This window comes from Ceratina calcarata, unplaced genomic scaffold (assembly GCF_001652005.2).
Source record: "Ceratina calcarata isolate Rehan_Ccalc_2016 unplaced genomic scaffold, ASM165200v1 scaffold232.2, whole genome shotgun sequence".
NCBI lineage: Eukaryota > Metazoa > Arthropoda > Insecta > Hymenoptera > Apidae > Ceratina > Ceratina calcarata.
In genome coordinates, this window is record NW_017145072.1 from 219,867 (window position 1) to 239,142 (window position 19,276).

The 19,276-nt window shown below is 37.7% G+C and overlaps 1 protein-coding gene across 1 annotated transcript in view; it reads left to right on the forward strand.

Annotated features, from left to right (window-relative positions):
* Positions 1 to 19,276, forward strand: part of Fife (regulating synaptic membrane exocytosis protein fife) — a 91,821-nt gene that overhangs the window by 61,041 nt on the left and 11,504 nt on the right. Inside the window, exons 14-20 of the mRNA XM_026811659.1 lie at positions 96 to 205; positions 581 to 654; positions 1,258 to 1,316; positions 15,017 to 15,195; positions 15,487 to 15,702; positions 16,231 to 16,562; positions 17,612 to 17,797. Of these exons, the coding sequence (XP_026667460.1) occupies positions 96 to 205; positions 581 to 654; positions 1,258 to 1,316; positions 15,017 to 15,195; positions 15,487 to 15,702; positions 16,231 to 16,562; positions 17,612 to 17,797 (1,156 nt within the window). The remainder of the gene's footprint in view (positions 1 to 95; positions 206 to 580; positions 655 to 1,257; positions 1,317 to 15,016; positions 15,196 to 15,486; positions 15,703 to 16,230; positions 16,563 to 17,611; positions 17,798 to 19,276) is intronic.

The window sequence follows — 19,276 nt, forward strand, 5'->3', positions numbered from 1 at the left end:
CGTATATTATATGTATGTATTTTTTGTTCGTACTTATATTTTGCACAGACGTGTAAAAGTTGCAATTTATAAGTAACGATTTTCTTTGGTTTCAGGTACTCGAATGGAGCGGGATGTCTCTGATTGATCGGAGCTTCGAGGAAGTCGCTCAAATAACCGAACGGTGCGACGATATTGTCGAGTTGGTAATCGAGCACACGGATCCGTAAGTATAATAAATGAACAAAAATTGAATGAGATTTAAAACGAGAAACATAGTAGATTGAATTGAGAGATAGTCAAATCAAAGAATTCGTCAAATTCATAATTATATTAAATTTCTTCGTTCAATAGAATAGTTAATTGATTGCTTAAAAATGATTATTGATTCATCTGATGATAATTAATTTATTAATAAGAGACTGAAATTGATTAAAAACTGAAAATGTCATCTCAATTCCAGTAAAATCTGGAAATGTCAGAAACATTAATTTCTGCAATTTGTTCTCTTCTTTCGACTTATGAAAAATTGGCAAGAGTCTTTCTGATTACGAGATCCTTGCAGTTGTTGAATTTCTTATTTTACGTGACGTGAATGCAGCGGGGATTTGCCAGAGGATTTAGCTGCGGTCTCGTCGTCTGGGAAAGGGCCTGGAAATCTGGGACTGCTGATGGGTAAGTAAAAAACCTAAAGGAAAATCGCGTGCGACTCGACAGAGCGCGAAAGAGATCAATCGTTGAGTGTCGACAGAGTCGATTTTAGAATCGATAACTCGCATAGGACGACAGAGAAAACTCGTCTGTTGATGGTCGTTCAAAACACATATGTATATACGTTTTCAAATCGTCATTTTCATCCTCGTTTAATGGAGATGGAATAATAAATGTGCAATCTATATTCATATAGATTGAATCGAATCTCGTTCCTTGGGTTCAAATCTTTCTTGCACTTTCAATATCTGAAATCTTCACTGCAAACATTATAACATGTTTCGTTCGAACTATTACTCGATAACTAAATACAGATATTTTTTTTATTTATTCTTGACAAAATAAAGCGAATATAATTTATCTAAAAAAATATAGAAATTGTTTATTACTCTACAATCACTAATGCTAATATCTCAACTTGTAGAATGATTATTTCGAGGTGAAAATTAACAAACGAATTACTGAGAAACTTGACGATGCGATATACAGTTTACAATTAGAACGGAACATTTTGCACAATGTGTTGTCTCCCTGCTGTTCTTACAACGAAAGTGAAATGTTTTTCAGAAGGGGAAACGGATAAAACGCTCTCGTCACCGACGCGCCGGAAACTACCAAAGACGCCGGTATAACGAGTTCATAAATTGACACCTACACGTGACCGTCTCTCTTTCTTTTTTTTTCTCTTTCTCTCATTTCCACGCAATGTACACGCATACGCATAAATTACCACACGGGAGAGATAAACCTCGACTAGACCGAGTTCCGTTAGAGCGTAGTATAACGAAAAGAAAAAAGAACAAAAAAAAAAACCAACATAAACGACAATTTCTGAAGCGCAATCAGCAGCACCTATACTTTTAGAACGCTGGAAGTGATCCGCCGAGTCTCTCGGCCTTTCGATTTCGTTGTACATATCTCTTGATCCGTGTTCGATGCGAGTAACCGAAACCACTTCGCTTGTTGCACGCGTGCATCCGTGTATGCGTCGTGTCTGCGGCGCAGGAACAAAGAGGCAGTAGTAGTGATCTGCTGGACTGCAAAACGCCACGTACCGTGCAAATACATATGTAGCGACGTACTCTCTTTGATACCAACGAGATGCGAAGCTAGCCAAACACATTTTATCGATTCGTTTCGCGATAGAACGAAGGATGTCAAAGAAAATTAAATTACATTTTGCCGTTTCGTTATTTTCCTTTTTGCTCTGTTAACTTCGACCGATTCACTGAACTTTCTGTCCAAGGTCGCTGAATCCTCTGAACATCGAATACATTCCCAGTGTGCATTTAAATAATACACTTCTAACATTTACGTGTAAATGGTCTAATTTCTGTTCGCGTCACAATTTCTACTCATTGATTTACGATTATAAATTATAGAAAGAAGAGCCAATTAGTAGAAATTGCGATATGAACAGAAATATGGGATATTTACTATTTATATATCCACATTGAGAACGTGCTGATAAATCCATAATTTTTAGTAGAATCCGATTAACTTTTTCTGCTATAAAAATATTCACAGCGTAATAAAATCAGGATCATAACACTGCGAAAATTAAATAGAGAATATTAAATATTTTGCAATTTGTGCAATTCCAACGTTCAGTATGTCATTTAGTCTCAGTGTTACGAATTCTGTTTTATGAAAAACGAGACCTTTTATCAAGCCAACATCAGTCTAACGAGTCGAGTTTACGTGTATGTAACGCGATGTGTGCGCGAAAGACTGAATGTAAATATTTAGCTCGGCGCTGGTCAGCACGCGTTTGTGAATTTCTTAATGAAACCGCGAAACCGGGTGGTAATATGAAGTGCATGGAAAAACTCGTCTGTTGATGGTCGTTCAAAACACATATGTATATACGTTTTCAAATCGTCATTTTCATCCTCGTTTAATGGAGATGGAATAATAAATGTGCAATCTATATTCATATAGATTGAATCGAATCTCGTTCCTTGGGTTCAAATCTTTCTTGCACTTTCAATATCTGAAATCTTCACTGCAAACATTATAACATGTTTCGTTCGAACTATTACTCGATAACTAAATACAGATATTTTTTTTATTTATTCTTGACAAAATAAAGCGAATATAATTTATCTAAAAAAATATAGAAATTGTTTATTACTCTACAATCACTAATGCTAATATCTCAACTTGTAGAATGATTATTTCGAGGTGAAAATTAACAAACGAATTACTGAGAAACTTGACGATGCGATATACAGTTTACAATTAGAACGGAACATTTTGCACAATGTGTTGTCTCCCTGCTGTTCTTACAACGAAAGTGAAATGTTTTTCAGAAGGGGAAACGGATAAAACGCTCTCGTCACCGACGCGCCGGAAACTACCAAAGACGCCGGTATAACGAGTTCATAAATTGACACCTACACGTGACCGTCTCTCTTTCTTTTTTTTTCTCTTTCTCTCATTTCCACGCAATGTACACGCATACGCATAAATTACCACACGGGAGAGATAAACCTCGACTAGACCGAGTTCCGTTAGAGCGTAGTATAACGAAAAGAAAAAAGAACAAAAAAAAAAACCAACATAAACGACAATTTCTGAAGCGCAATCAGCAGCACCTATACTTTTAGAACGCTGGAAGTGATCCGCCGAGTCTCTCGGCCTTTCGATTTCGTTGTACATATCTCTTGATCCGTGTTCGATGCGAGTAACCGAAACCACTTCGCTTGTTGCACGCGTGCATCCGTGTATGCGTCGTGTCTGCGGCGCAGGAACAAAGAGGCAGTAGTAGTGATCTGCTGGACTGCAAAACGCCACGTACCGTGCAAATACATATGTAGCGACGTACTCTCTTTGATACCAACGAGATGCGAAGCTAGCCAAACACATTTTATCGATTCGTTTCGCGATAGAACGAAGGATGTCAAAGAAAATTAAATTACATTTTGCCGTTTCGTTATTTTCCTTTTTGCTCTGTTAACTTCGACCGATTCACTGAACTTTCTGTCCAAGGTCGCTGAATCCTCTGAACATCGAATACATTCCCAGTGTGCATTTAAATAATACACTTCTAACATTTACGTGTAAATGGTCTAATTTCTGTTCGCGTCACAATTTCTACTCATTGATTTACGATTATAAATTATAGAAAGAAGAGCCAATTAGTAGAAATTGCGATATGAACAGAAATATGGGATATTTACTATTTATATATCCACATTGAGAACGTGCTGATAAATCCATAATTTTTAGTAGAATCCGATTAACTTTTTCTGCTATAAAAATATTCACAGCGTAATAAAATCAGGATCATAACACTGCGAAAATTAAATAGAGAATATTAAATATTTTGCAATTTGTGCAATTCCAACGTTCAGTATGTCATTTAGTCTCAGTGTTACGAATTCTGTTTTATGAAAAACGAGACCTTTTATCAAGCCAACATCAGTCTAACGAGTCGAGTTTACGTGTATGTAACGCGATGTGTGCGCGAAAGACTGAATGTAAATATTTAGCTCGGCGCTGGTCAGCACGCGTTTGTGAATTTCTTAATGAAACCGCGAAACCGGGTGGTAATATGAAGTGCATGGAACCGGCGGATTTTTCGGTTGCCCAAAGATAACCGCATCTTCTTTTCAATTACCTGTCGCGTGGGATTGCCAAATGGTTTATCCGCAGTAGATCGTGCCGTATCGTCGAGGGAAAATATTTCACAGCGCTGGCCGAAGCCGTAGTCTTCAATTTAAATTAATTAAAATAGATAAGGTTTTTCCCTGTTAAAAGACAGCGAAACCGTGCTTACACATACGATGAGAGAGACCAACGTTTTTTTTACAGTATCTAATATAGGACGGTACCCATTTACGTCTAACAACGTAATCAACAGAGACATTCCTTTCCTAATTTTCTTGCAAACCATTTAGAACGGAATTGCGTTCTCTACTATTGTTTCCTCATTTCGAACAACTACGTACCAGCAAATGAAAACGAAAATATGATATACTAAAAAATAAATGTAAATAATTAGAGGCTTCCACTCTCCATTAATAAAGAAACGTAAAACGTAATTTTATACGTAATTAAATAACGAACGAAACTCCGTATTATAATATCTACACGTGTTCCCCATATTTGCATCTTTTGGAAACACCTTTAAACCGCGTCTACAGCTTTTTGATATCCCATCTTTAGAAACTGTTATCAACGATTTAAATAAAGTACGTTACAGAGATACATATCAATTCCATAGGCCAAAAACTGATAAAATTGTCTTGAACACCATATCATTCTAATCAATTTTACGCTTTACAAACTCTTACTATAAACCATATATTGTACTTTCCTATGCATAGATATACAAATTAACTCGGACTTAAACAAATGTCATGTCAATTGATATCCTGGGTCAGGCATGGTAAGCTTATTTCTGTCTACTCTAACAGCTGGTGACCCCTCCAGAGAGTGATTGGACACCTCAGTGATGATTTTTGATTAGCTGCGAAAAAATGTGCCTAAATCAGAAATAGGGACAAAGCGAAAGTGTAAATATACCGCTATTTGACATCAGGATTCGATCGTTATATGAAACTCGTGTAATAAATATTTATAAAAAATAATGTAACATTATTTTATTATTATCGACATTTTATTCCTAAAAGAACATTCGAAATGTTAATTTTTACTTCACTAACGTATTGGCAATGAATGTAGTTCATATTCGTCTACTAATTTTAACATTTCGCGTTCTGAGAATGCAACTTCTGGTTTAGGCACATTTTTATATAGGTGTTGAGTGCGTCCCTGGAGGGTTACTGCTAATAACTATCCCCACTTCGTGCAGTAATCGCAGTAATTCAGCGGATCATAAATCATAATACACTCATACTACTTAACCCATCCCCACCTGTGCACTCACTCAGGGCCGTGTCGTGTGCGCAGCACAATTGGCCATGCCTATCCTAGGAAAAATTAATCATGGACCTAAAGGACGGTACACTATTGCCGGAATTTGTGACTAGAAAGGGTATCTAAAATTTTAGCCATTTTGTATGGTCAAAAAATGGCGCACTGTTCACGCAACGTCCATGGCTATAATAACGTTCAAAATGTTATAAGCTTCGGATTTACATTATTATACTACACCGTTCTTTACGTCCGTGGTATTAATTAACATTTCATTTGTTGCCCTGATTCTGTCCCGTTTTAATAACCTAATGAGTAACAAATCCAAAGTCGTCCAATAACATCGACCATCCAATTTGTACATTTTTAACACGAGCGGTGATACTTACGTAAAAATATTTCAATTAGTGTATTCCGTGATTGCAACGGAGTTCGAACAACAGACATTATAAGTCTTTATGTAAATTTTTAACATTCATTATGACCAATCAGATATGTAAAAAGATCCTTCGTTCTATCCTTTATAAAAATTACGGGTAAACGCACGGAATTTTTTTAACGGATTCCGAAGGACGTAAGCGTAGATATAAATATGACTAAATGAAACTAAAGGACGTGTAACATCGGACACATATGAACAATTTTTAACGTAATTCGTATGATTGATTTCGTTTTGTAATCTTGCGACGAACGTAAATTTTTTCTGGCAAGGAACAATCAAGAGCCACGAACGAGAGAGAGAGAATATGTTTTTCTGTACTCATGCGAAGAGATTATAATATTTACGTATAGCGAATCGCTATCGGTCAAGGATCACCCACATGCATCGATGTAAATCATCATTCAGGCTAACTGTCGGCTTGATTGATAACTGACTTTCCTATCTTTCTTTATACATATGTATAACAGTTAAATGTTGATCGAGCACGCTTGTATACACCGTAATTTAAACATGTATATGTGTCTCTCTTTGGGTGGATTTGTAAATAATTATACAGGGTCTTTGACAATAGGTGTACGTCGTATGAAATAAGATCGTATGAAGTTAAGAGGACGACGAGTCGCTTTCTTCTGAAAAAAGAAAGCACTCTCGTGTTTTCCTCCTTGTTTTAATTAATTATGAACTATAGAATACGTTCCGGTTTATTCATATATTTTTTCAAATTTTTTATTATTCTTTTGACGAACGAAATGGAGCGAGCGAACCAAAAGCCCGTTTTTTCGTTATTACTGAACCAGAGGGCACCTGGCTTGATATAATTCGTCCTGGGAACGCCGAGATTATTGAAGATCGATTATTGTTGATGGTGAAAAAGTGAAAAAGGAAGCGTTGCTCGCACGGAGGTATTTAATAAATCGACAGATTCTTCGGATTCTCCGAGCGAATTCTTCATATCGCGTGGTGAAAGTTTTATCTATGAAATGGAATTAAGTTTTTGAGAAATACGTAGCGAGGAACAAAAAAAACGTAGAAAGATAAACGAACTTCGAGTCAGCCTTGATGGATAATTATAAAAGTCCTCGCTGTGAGAACGAGGAAATTTATCAATCTCGTGATAAGCTCTTAATTCTTAGATATCTATAGCGATCTTGGAAACCTGTTAAGAAGTTTCGAAATCAGTGGGATTTTTGCAGATTAAATATATTGTTAAAGTTATATTTGAAACAGGACCAAATAAGTAGGGGACTCCTCTTCTAATTGTATATCGCTTTGGTGTCTCGGTGTTTCTCGTAAGAATTATATAATAATTACGTGTCGCGAATGACGTTCGCCAAGTGCTGAACATTAGAGTTGTGATGTTAGTGCATTAAAAGATATTATTACCTAGAAAGCCTTCTTGTAGATATTTAAACTCAGACGGTGATAATTTCGAACAGGGAAATATGTCGCCGATAACTCGTGTCAATCTTTTCTTTTCGATATGAACTAGATTAGATTATTGCAATTAGACAGTAATTTACAATCGATTTTCACGACAATCTACCTTGTACAGAGTCAGCACTTCTACTCTTATAAAATTGCATTCAAGTAAACCTCTTCTCTGAAAAACCGTACATTTCCAGCAAATAATCAAAAACTTTTTTTACGACTGTCCCATTTGCTCGCCGTTGGTTTGCAATAAATTCGTAACAAGTTCGATTCGAAACAAACGGACGAGTTTCATCGGATTGTCAACGTCAATTAACGACACGACGGTTTCATTCTGTTCTGGTACTTATGGACTTGACGTCGGTCGTTTAGAAGTCGCGTTCACTCTCTGACGTCAATTGAAATCAGTTCTCTCGAACGGGATAAAATTTTATATTTAGTCCAGCCGACGACGCTTCCTACACAAGTAACTCCGTTCTTTCTATTGAGCGGCAAAGGGAGTAGTAATAAACTATTCGAGCTGCGCCTACTCGAGTCAACCATCGGTGACGTCAATTCTGTTTCGCGTTCGAAGTTCATTTTTCTTTACAAACTGTAGCAAAAACACAAAGAAAATTATATGCTTCCTCCTGGCCTTAAAGCTTAGAATACCTTAAGAAGCTTAATATATTTTAAAAAGTATTTGACCAGTCATTTCAAGCACATCGTAAAGTATATAAAATAAGGTAAAAGTATAGAAGATAACATTGATCGAGTTATCGGCAACAGAATTTGCGAAACAGCGTCTGTTCCACCTTCCGAATTAAAAGCGCTATCGCGTCTCGTTAAGTCAGTCGTCTTTCTTCTGCAACAGTCAATGTTCTTAGACGGAGAGCTCGGAGCTAAAAAAGTCTCTGAAATTACGATGACTCTTAATATTTAATTATAATAATGCATACATGAATATGCCAATTGAGTCGTTATTGGCACAAGTGTCATAGGTGCGCTTTCAAACACGTCGTGAATAGCTGAGTAGTAAAATGAGTTTACAAAGGTTGAAATATTATTTTATTTATTTATTTCAACGGGTTGAAAACCCATTAATATACATAAAGCATAAAACGAGTAGGAAAGTTGAATTTTACTATGCCTATACTTACGAAACTTACTTGTTTGAAAGCCCATGACCTGTCCTAACGACTTAACTATTCATGTGTACCACTGCTATAATCAAATATTAAAAAACCAGCCTTCGTCATTTCTGGTTCCGAGCTCTCGGACTATTTCTTGATTTAAACATTGAAGGAGGCTATACGTTGCAGATGCTTTTAGCGTTATCGCGTTCGAACGAGCGCGCTTCCCTTAATCAAACCCTGGGCCGCTTTGTTCGTTACTTACGAGACATGAATAATACGCTGTTCGAAGGAGCGCACGACAATCGATCTACGTAGATAAGCGCTAAGAAACGTGTGCAACCCGGTCTCATGTGTAACCGTAACTAGAGTAGAGAAGAACGAGCGTCGCGTTAGCACGCGATTCTGCGCGTGAAGATGCGTCTAGACTAATAAACACGTGCTCATACCTCCTTCACTTCGCGAAATTCAACCGTGAACTAGTATTCTGTTGGTCGATTACTCGATTTGAAGCTAATACACGGTAGTGAATAAATAATCGAAGAATACTTGTTGCAAATTGAAGTTTGTCGAAGTGAACGAAAGAGGAGCATTAGAAATCGGTCGGTTTAAATTCCCACGTGTTTGGAACATTCGTACGCATTCAATGTGAAGATATATTTTCGATGTGAACAAATTTATGATCGTTTCCTTTTCTACTGAACGATCGCGAATTAACAACGATGGTTTCTCGTTATCCTTTAGTCTAAACGCAACTTCGGTCGTTCCGCTGCGTACCGCTCGAGAATCAGATTATTATAGGCAGAATACAATCATTGGAAGTGTAGGGAGGAAAGCATCCTCGAGCGTGCGCGGCGGATGGTAGAAAACACGAGAAACGGAATAGATTATGTATGAAGTAAAAGTCCATCGAACATTTGAAAGCTTCGCGAGAGAGAACGAACGTCACTGCTTTCCCCGTGGCGAGAATAGAGAGATGCATATTGTAGTCCGGGCGGCGAAATTTCGGAATATCAACCGGTGCGCGGAAGGATCCCTTTAGTCGCGCGCTGCAATCTGATCAGGAAAAAGAGAACGAAACACGAGAGTGTCAGTTGGGGCGAGTTGCGTCGTTATCGTTCTTCTCCTTTCTTCCGCTTGGTTCCTTGTACTTACTTATTCGAATCCGTCTCGACTCCGAGCTCTCGGTCGACGTGTCGACTCATATGCTCCCGTTCGATCTCATCAGCACACGTACATACAGAACGCTTTCGAATATGTCTCTCGCCCTCGATCACCGCGGACACGTACACGCACTTAACTCCTAATTAGCTGGTAGCCGCGAGCGAACGATGAAAATAATAGAGACACGATCGAATTAATGGATCATCACCGAATCTGTGTAACCGGATGTAAAGATAGAGCAAAAAATAAATTGAAACGAGAAACGATGAGCGTAAGGTGAGAAATTCTTGCCCGGGGACTCGAGCTGCGAGTCACGCATGGTGACACTGCCGTGTGGCGCTCTCGGTCTTTTCTTCGTTTGGTATTTCCTACGCCGGACGTATGTACGTGTGAACGCCGTGCGATGGTACGGAAGACGGGCGAACGAGGAAAAGAGGAAAGAATGGGGGAGATCCAGTTAGATAGAACCGGTCACACGAATGTACGTTCGCATTAGGCGAGTGGAGACGTGAGTGGTTAGAGGGACAGTCCGGGCGCCCTCCTTCGCCGCCCTCTATTTCATCTCGCTTCTCTTCTCACCTGTACAAACTTCCTCCTCGCGTCGCTCCCTTTACACACACGATTTTTGCGTTCTCTAATTTCCTATACGACTGTACGAAGCCGCACGAGGCTGCGGTCTTTTCTGCATATCTCAAACTCTGTTATTACTTCCGTCGACGTTCGTTCACCGCATCGACATTCGCCCATATACATTATCTTCCTTTCTCTCACTGTATATCTGTTTCTCTCTTATATTGTGAACCTTAAAGTTTTATGTGTAACCGTCCGTAACTGTTTTTGTCGTTCTTTACCCCATGTTTACCCGCTTCCCCTCGAGACTACCCTTCTCTAAAGAAATTCTTTGGCTACGAAAAAAAACAAAAGACTAAAAGAGAAATAGACCCGCTGACGAAAGAGAAAAGAAAAGGAAATGTAAGTTGTCCAATGTTGAAACAAACTTAGCATATTGGCCCTCCATGCTACTCTCTCCCAACTGGCACGACTCTAGTTGTATATTAGCGTCCATTTCTTTCTTTTGCGGCTCATCCCTTGCGTTTCACGTTTCAGTTCCCCTTAACATATACTTACATATATATATATCTAATTTCTGTTCTGCCGTTTAGGTATGGCTAATTCGTCGTTTAGCGATCACCAGCTGTCATAGTTCGTTTCGAGCCTTCGAGCCTTGTTCTGTTCTGTTCGTTTCCACTTTCTTTTTCCCCTAGTTTCTCCTTTCTTTTTCTCCTTACTCCTTCGTTTCACTGATTTTTGAGCTCGTCAATAAAATAACTAAGCAAAATTAATCATAATATGCTGGCGTAAAAAAGAATTCTCATTAAACGACATTGAATATTAGAATAAAACTGCAAACTCATTGGTTGAACAAGTATGAGGTAATTGTAAATTAGAAATCAGTGATTAATAGGGAAAAATAAATTATTTTACTTAATACGAAACGAAGGTTTAAACTTCTTCATTCTTCTTTTCTCTGTCTTTTGATTTCGCTATAATACTGCTATACGTTCCTTTCTCTCGTTCTCTCTCTCTCTCTCTCTCTCTCTCTCTCTCTCTCTCTCTTGCTCTCTGTTTCTATCTGTTTGTCTATCTGTCTGTTTGTACGTCTATCAACCTATCGATTTTTATTTTTATCATTAAACGCAGTTTTACACGAACAACAAATCCGTCCAGAATTAAATATAAATACATGTATTTACAATTAATTTTGTGCCAAACGTCCGGAACTCTTTTCATCGATCGGCCGATACTGCTAAAGGGATTTCTCGGAAATTTACGCGAGCCCTCGACTTGTTCAAAGGATATGAAACAAGAGCAATGTACCGCGGGCGTTTGGCCTACGCTTTCCCTGCAATTTAAACGTTCCATTCGAAGGGATACCAGAGAGTCGTGAGAATTCAGTTTGATTTTTTAAAATCGTTTGAACTGTTAGACATAATATCGACAAACGTATTGGACAGTAAATAAATATTTATTATTAAATTATTTTTTTACAAGCAAATTATGCGTTATCAACAATTTCAATCATAGAAAACGAGGTTTTTTTCTTTAAGAATGAGGAACATTTATTAATTCTGTTAAATAGATCACGAATTTTTATGCAAAAATGAAACTATATAAACATATTTTATTTATTATAAATACAATTATTAGATTCAGTATTGGGCTTGCAATCTTCCATTTTCAATTTTTTCGTTAATACACTTTATGCAATCTAGTAATAAATTGCATTAATCTGTTATTTACTTGAGATACTCAAAACTCGATTTAATCAAATAGCAATCGAACTTCATTTTTTACCTCGAATTTGGTTTTCCTGTATTTTAAATACTCCATTAAAAGCAAACATCTGGGAATTTGTGGTTTCAGTCGAATTGGCAGCACATCAATCCAAATAAATGTATACCTTGAAACCAAGTTATCCATTACATTTAATTAACTGGCCCATTGACCTGAAGTTAATTATACAACGACGTGGAGACGAAATTAACTAACACAAGCAAATCGTACTTGCGATTGAATTTAATCAGTTCCATTAAGTTCAATTAGACATTCAATTGCAAACAAATCCAAAGATTTTATTCAGTGTAAAATTTTAATGATCTTCGTGAAAATGTTGGTAATGTATTTTTTGCAGCAAATTTTTTTCATTAGGTTTCGATATATTATTGAAATATTAGATTCTATGAAAGAGTTTACATATGACAATTTTTTTAATATTGCATTCTATTCTATTCTACATTAAACTATTTGAGAAATACTTAACAAAAAATTAGTATAATTATGGAAAATGATAAAAGCGTCTCACAATTCATTTTATTAAATTTATATAATATTTATGACTCTTGAATTTGGGATAATTTCGTTGAAAATTGAAAACTGGGCGATTTATTTTGGTTCTGCTATTAATTTATTCTTTTTAATCAAATTGAATATACCAATTAAGTGCTCTTAGCTTTATTTATACTGAAGTTCACATGATACTCTACTCAGAGTGTGAGCTTTTCTCATAAGAAAATATTATACTTAGCTGAAGGAATTGCATTAAAAGAAAGGTGACGCTAATGACCAATGACAAGGGAAAGCGTATGCGAGAAGAGTGGTAGCTTGACACCGTTGCACATATAACACCAACGCCATGCTTTCCTTGCGACTCTGCTTCGGCTTTAAAGGTGTTCATCAAATGAAATATAAAACACGCGTGTACACGTATATATAAATTTGTGAATCATAAATTATGATACATTACGCTTGTGTGATACTCGAACCTGCTGGTCAAGATGACGAGGACAAGTGCGAGTCTGAAGAGGCAGAGAAATCGATGTTATCACACCGATCAGCTGTACGACCGACAATCGTCCGATCAAAAAGGCATCGAATTTTCCGTGGAAACAAAATTCAAAGGGCATACAGCTGCCCGTTGGCGGTCGATCATTATTTCCGTTTCGTTCACTGCATTTTCGCATGTCGATTGCACGCCGCGGGAATGGAAACTTTAAGGCCGAAAAAGCGCCGCGATCACACGCACACCTGGCTTGCGTAGACCTTTGAACGCGTGCAAATGCGTCTTCACCGGCGTTCACGAAACAGCATAATTTTGAAGATATTCTAAGAAGTATTATTTCTATCTCCCATCATAGAAAAATCGTCATTTTCTTAAATTGTTTTTAAACTATTCGAAATGTGTACTTGTTATGAAATTTGTAAACGCACACGGTGAATGCGCGCCTTCGAGCTGCCTGAATGTACAGTCCGGGAAAACGGTACGACGTGCGTGGAAATAGAGGCAAGGAAACTGTACCACCGTTTCTTTCTCCACGAGAACCGGGAGCAGTAGAGATAAGACAATAAGAACTAATTGTAAGAGGATTTCGTCAACGGCCAATGGAGGAGTCCGTAGAGCGAAAAAGGAACAGAAACAAGTATCGATTATCCATCGAGAATCCACTTACTGCGATTAAAGGAAACGGACCTTTTTCCTGACTGTATCGTATACCTCAGTGATGCACAATTACAACTCCATTCGAACTTGCGTTATTGGAACGAAAATTAAAAGCTGTTAAATTGAAGTTTAAATAAATGAACTTGCGAGACTTTTAATCAGAGAATAAACGTGGTGATTAACATTTTCAATACTGAAGTTATTACTTTTGTCGTTCACAATTAATTGTAGAATTTAAGATCATTTAATTTGTGCTAAATTATTCGGCGAAATTGGTGTGTGAACTGCGAAAATGTTTTAAATGGAATTGCTGCGGTTTATTTTATAACATTATTTAAACTCTTCAAGATTTATAGAACTACATATAAACGTGCACGTTAACGTAGCAATTAAATCTTTTTTATTATATGTCGCACTGAACAAATCTGCCCGACGGTCAATGCTCGACTTTCCTTTGTAATCTATTCATATTATATTTGTTTTATATTCTGTCGCAGTACAATTGCACGGATTAATTCTCGTATCCCGTAGCTCCCGACACGACGCCATTTCTAGAATTATTTCTGAATGCAGGGTTGTTCGGATAACAAAAAATACTGTAGACACAGGTGCGCAGCGGCAATTCCATTTAAGAACCTTAAATTATTTACCCCGTGAACGCAGAGGCATTTAAAATTCCTTTGCGTGTGTTGCGTGAAAGTAATCTAAACTTTCAGCAGAAAAATCAGTTCACTATTGTAGTGCTTTAAGGTAATTTAATAAAATAATTCATAGAAATTTGAATTAGTCGAATCGTATAATGACAATGAAGTAAATTTTAGATACGAGAAGATTGTCTATGATTGTTGATAATAAGTAATTGTTCGTCACTGACACGCGCTATTATGCTGGTGTAGCTAGTCGCCAAGGAGAGATGCATCTCTCGCGTACAATTATTATTATAACTCCCGATGCGCTTTGTACTGCGTGCTAAATTTTTTCCGCTCCTGTTCGTATTTCGCCTTCACTGAAAGAGGTTCCCGATCCACAGAGCTGCTTCTGCATGACCGGAATGCATCCGCTTTCTAACTTTTTCGCGTAGGAGTTATACGTGTGGAACATAGACGTTCGATCTTTCGATCCTCAATCGTTCATACTCGCCGCGAAGCTCATCCGATTACCCGTCACGACCTCAGCTTCGATCTGACGGTAACGGAGATCACGTCTTTGTTCATTCGTAGACTCGCCATTAGTCTTACTAATCGTCGTCGTCGCTCTGTTAGATCAAACGGATCTCCTCCAGTTTCCTCTGCTTTATTTTAGGAACAAATCGCGAAGGAGAAGCAGGTGTCGGGCCGGGTGCAGATTCAAGTGTCGTACGAGGCCGATCGAAAGGAGCTGATCGTTTCCGTTTTTATGGCCGACGATCTGTGCGCCAGGGAGGACACGGGATACGGCTCATTGCCGGAAGCGTACGCTAAATTGGTCCTCCTACCGATTTGGTAAGAATTCGTTCAACAGAAATATACAAGCTGTCCCAGAAAAAGTGTTACAGTCTAAAAAGGGTGATTTCCTATTTTTCAATTTGGCATTTTTTGTTATACGAATTGACTTGCCATTCGTCGCGAGAAATAATTTTACGGATTGTAAAATACACCCTTCTTCTCCGTATTTAACTTCAGAATGCGTTCCATGTGAAATAATTGGGTGCAAAAATTTTCATAATGCAATAAATAAAAACGAGGAGTTGATTATTTCAAGTTTTGTATGGTTCCATGGTATACGCGTTCCAGCGCCGATCAAACTACGTTGAAAACAGTGGTTGCGGAGCCTAGTCAAAAGCCGATTTGGAACGCTACGTTACTTTTCTCCGGAGTCGACGGAGAGAGCTTAATGAAGCGCGCGATAGAAGTTACTCTCTGGGATTTCTGTCCCGATGGTGATAACGTCTTTCTCGGCGAGTGCAATGTCGATGTGCAAGGAGCTCTCGAAAAAGACCGAGCGGTTTGGTAAGTATCTCTGATCCACGTTTTCTAACTCATTTTCAAGGAACAGGAATTTCCATTTCATTTTATAAATACATTATTAGAATATATCTTTTTCTGCATAAATACTAAAAAATTATTAATATTAATTTTAACAAACTTTCCATTGAAACAATTATTTTAATTCGATGTGAATAAAATTGTGTTGTCAGTTTTTAAATATAGTTTCCAGTTATTATAGTTAATTGAGCTTCTATTTTCGTATAAAAATCATTTGAAATTAGATTGCAAATGCCAAATTATAGAAACGAAAATACACGTCATTAGATTGCGGATCTTCATTCTATATTTTTATGCATCATACATAGCATTTTCATTTTCTGCAATTATAGTTTGCTTATAAATGCATAAAATCCATAGTCATCATATTGTTTAGAGATCAACAGAAAATAATTTCATTTTGTTGAACTGTGAAAAGATCGTATTAAAATGCTTTAGAAGCTTATAAGTAATTATAATTTGATGAATAGAATCTGAACAAATGGTTTATAGGTATCGGTTGGAAGATCCTCGCGGGCTCCGGGCGTCCAAATCACCGTACTGTTCACCCCGCAGCTCTTTCTCTATGGAGATTGCCCAAAGGTTACTGCGGAAGACCGAACTACGTGAAAGAAGTTACAGCGACGATACACAAAGCGACAGCGGAAGTCCCGAGCTCGGATTCCTGCATCCGGATCACGCTTGGCATGCAAATTCAAGGAGAGGTTCCAGCCAATCCGAGCAGCTAGAAGTAGAACCGTACGAACTCAACAGAGATTATAGCAGGTCTTTGCCTGGTAGCAGGAGGAGCAGTTTCCAGAGTCAAGGTGGCACTGACAGTAAACGTAAGTCTAATCCAATTATCGACGTGACGTTCAGTGAATTTGTAAATTTCCTTATTAAACTTGACATATTTCGATGAATATTCGTTAACAATTCATATCTTTATATAATAAAAAGAAATTCTATTACGAAGTTCAGTAAGGAAGGAATTTTCAAGCACACATTACACATTTATGTACTTCGCTACTGCTTTAAAGAGATATTTCCAGTTAGGGAATTATTCAATTTGCATGCGATTAGATTTTATCAAGTTCTGCTACAAGGATTAATTATGATTCGGCTAACGGAAGTCATGCCTCATGCTTTAAAGTAATTAGAAGACTTTTAACTAAGTCAGATTTTGAATAAAAAAATGAATATTCGTTGACTCTTCGCATCTCTGTATAATAAAAAAAAGTTCTATTACGAAGTTTAGCAAGGAAGGAATTTTCGAGCACATATTAAACATTTACGTGATCCACTACGGCTTTAAAGAAATATTTCCAGTTAGGGAATTATTCAATTTGCATGCGATTATATGTTGTCAAGTTCTGGTATAAGGATTAATCCTGATTCGGCTAACGGAAGTCGTGCCTCATGCTTTAAAGTAATTGTAAGCCTTTTAACTAAGTCAGATCTTGTATCTCTTAGCGAGGTTCGTTAACATGCAAATGAAATTTTTCATTTTCCATGGAACCTCTCACGGAAGTGAGTAACAAACTTAGAGAGCCTGAATTTGTTCAAATTGCCCTTATTTAACTTTCGCGTTGTACCGTAGTAAAAACTAGGTCACGATTCAAAATGAAATCTTCGACGAGATGAGTCGTCATAAAACTTTTAGGTCATCCACGCCACTCGACAGTCGTTCACTTTCTTATTCTCGAACGGACAGATTTTATTCCGTAATATCTTCAATTTTAAAGCCGCCGATTCACGCTCCATTAAAAATTGCACTTCATTTCGAATCTGTTATTTAATTTCTAACTAGAAATTTGAATATCGTAGAGTCAGTGAGTAGAAATTGTGTCGCAAACAGTAATGGGGAGTATATGCGTTGACTTCTGTTGGGTAGGTGGAAGTATGGGCGAAACAGAAAGTTCGGCTGCAATGCACTATATCCGGGACCGAAGACGGAGCTCGTTCACCAGGCCGATGAGGGATCCCGAGGAGATCCTCGAAGGGTTACGTTCGTTGAAGGCAGCTAGAAGGGAACTCGGCAGGACGATGAGTCTCACGGGAGATAAGAGACGCGAGACCCGTGAGTGTGGTTACGTCACATATTTTTTAGCCGTCATTATCTATCCCGAACCATTCGTTCGTTCGTCCGTCCGTCCGTCCGTCCGTCCGTCCGTCCATATTCATCCGCGCGATTGTTGCCTGTCTACATATCCGTCTCTGTCTTATCTGTCTGCCTCTCACCTGCTCGTCGATTTAATTTCCACGTATCTGTCTTTGTCTCTCACTCTTCTCTTCTTTCTCTATTATTTTCTTTCTATCACCACCACCGCTCTCGATCGTTGGACCGTCGTTCCGCTCGATCCATCCTCGTCCACCAGCCGACCAGCAGTTCGAAATCTTCTTCGTCGGCCGGCGCCGTGCGTATCGTACGCATGCGAATAAATGTATTTGCACGGACGTACATGTATATATACACCTGTAGAGGCAGGGTGCATTAACGAAGTTAGACGGTTACTAATTATTATGGAACGAATGCGACGCGTGATTCGACTCGCAGAACGTAGAGAATCTTGTTTGTTTGCGAAGATTGAGAGTCGCGGAGAAATTTTATTCTACAGATAGTAACAACGTGCAGGAAATATCTGAAGAAATTTATTTTCAACGGTAGATATTGCGTATGTTATTAACGGGGTAGACTTCGATAGCTTCGCGATAATTCAGAATGTCAATGTTAGGAAAGTAAGAAAAATATGAGTTCACGTTCCGAGGAGGAAGACAGAATCTGTTTTACATTCTAGAGTGCTTTGGTCATTATTCAGCGGGACTATGTTGATATTTAATATAATATGAGTTACAAAGTGAAACAAAAGCGTAGTTACTACACTTTGGACTTTAACATTAGACCTATCAACATTTCTTGTATATTACGTTCCTACCGTCCCCGATCGAAATAAGCAGTCTTTGTAAAAGGTACTGTTTTCATAATTAAACGTAGATAATAGTCAACTTGTTACTGAATGAATTAATAAATAAACAACTTTCATGACAACACAAATAATTTCAATTATAAACTTAAAAGGAAAATTAAAAATGAACAGAAGTTAATTGTGTAAAAGGTAGGTTTAGTGTTAAACAATTTTATCCCAAACAGGAGAGACTATTCTGAATTGAATAAGGAACAGAGCGCTCTGAAATCTGGCTTAAACTGACTGAATATTAAAACGAATTTTGTCTTGATTCCCTGAGAATTAAAAACGTAGCATACTTTTAGTCAATTTAATGGGTAACATTGACATCCTGCCTTATCATGCCCTTATCAGAGTCTACTTCATCAAGACTAATTACTTTAGCATGTTGAATTAAAAATACGAAGATCGACAAGACTGAATTGCTCAAGGATGAAAAACTAATACATAATCCTTAGCTTGGGACGTAAGAGCGTACATACACGAAGCTCAATTGGTTTTCTGTATAGATATGTGTAAGTCCGTATCATTTGTGCACATTTTTGTGAATCTCTTCATATATCATTCATTCACCAGCCTTTATTGTCTTTACA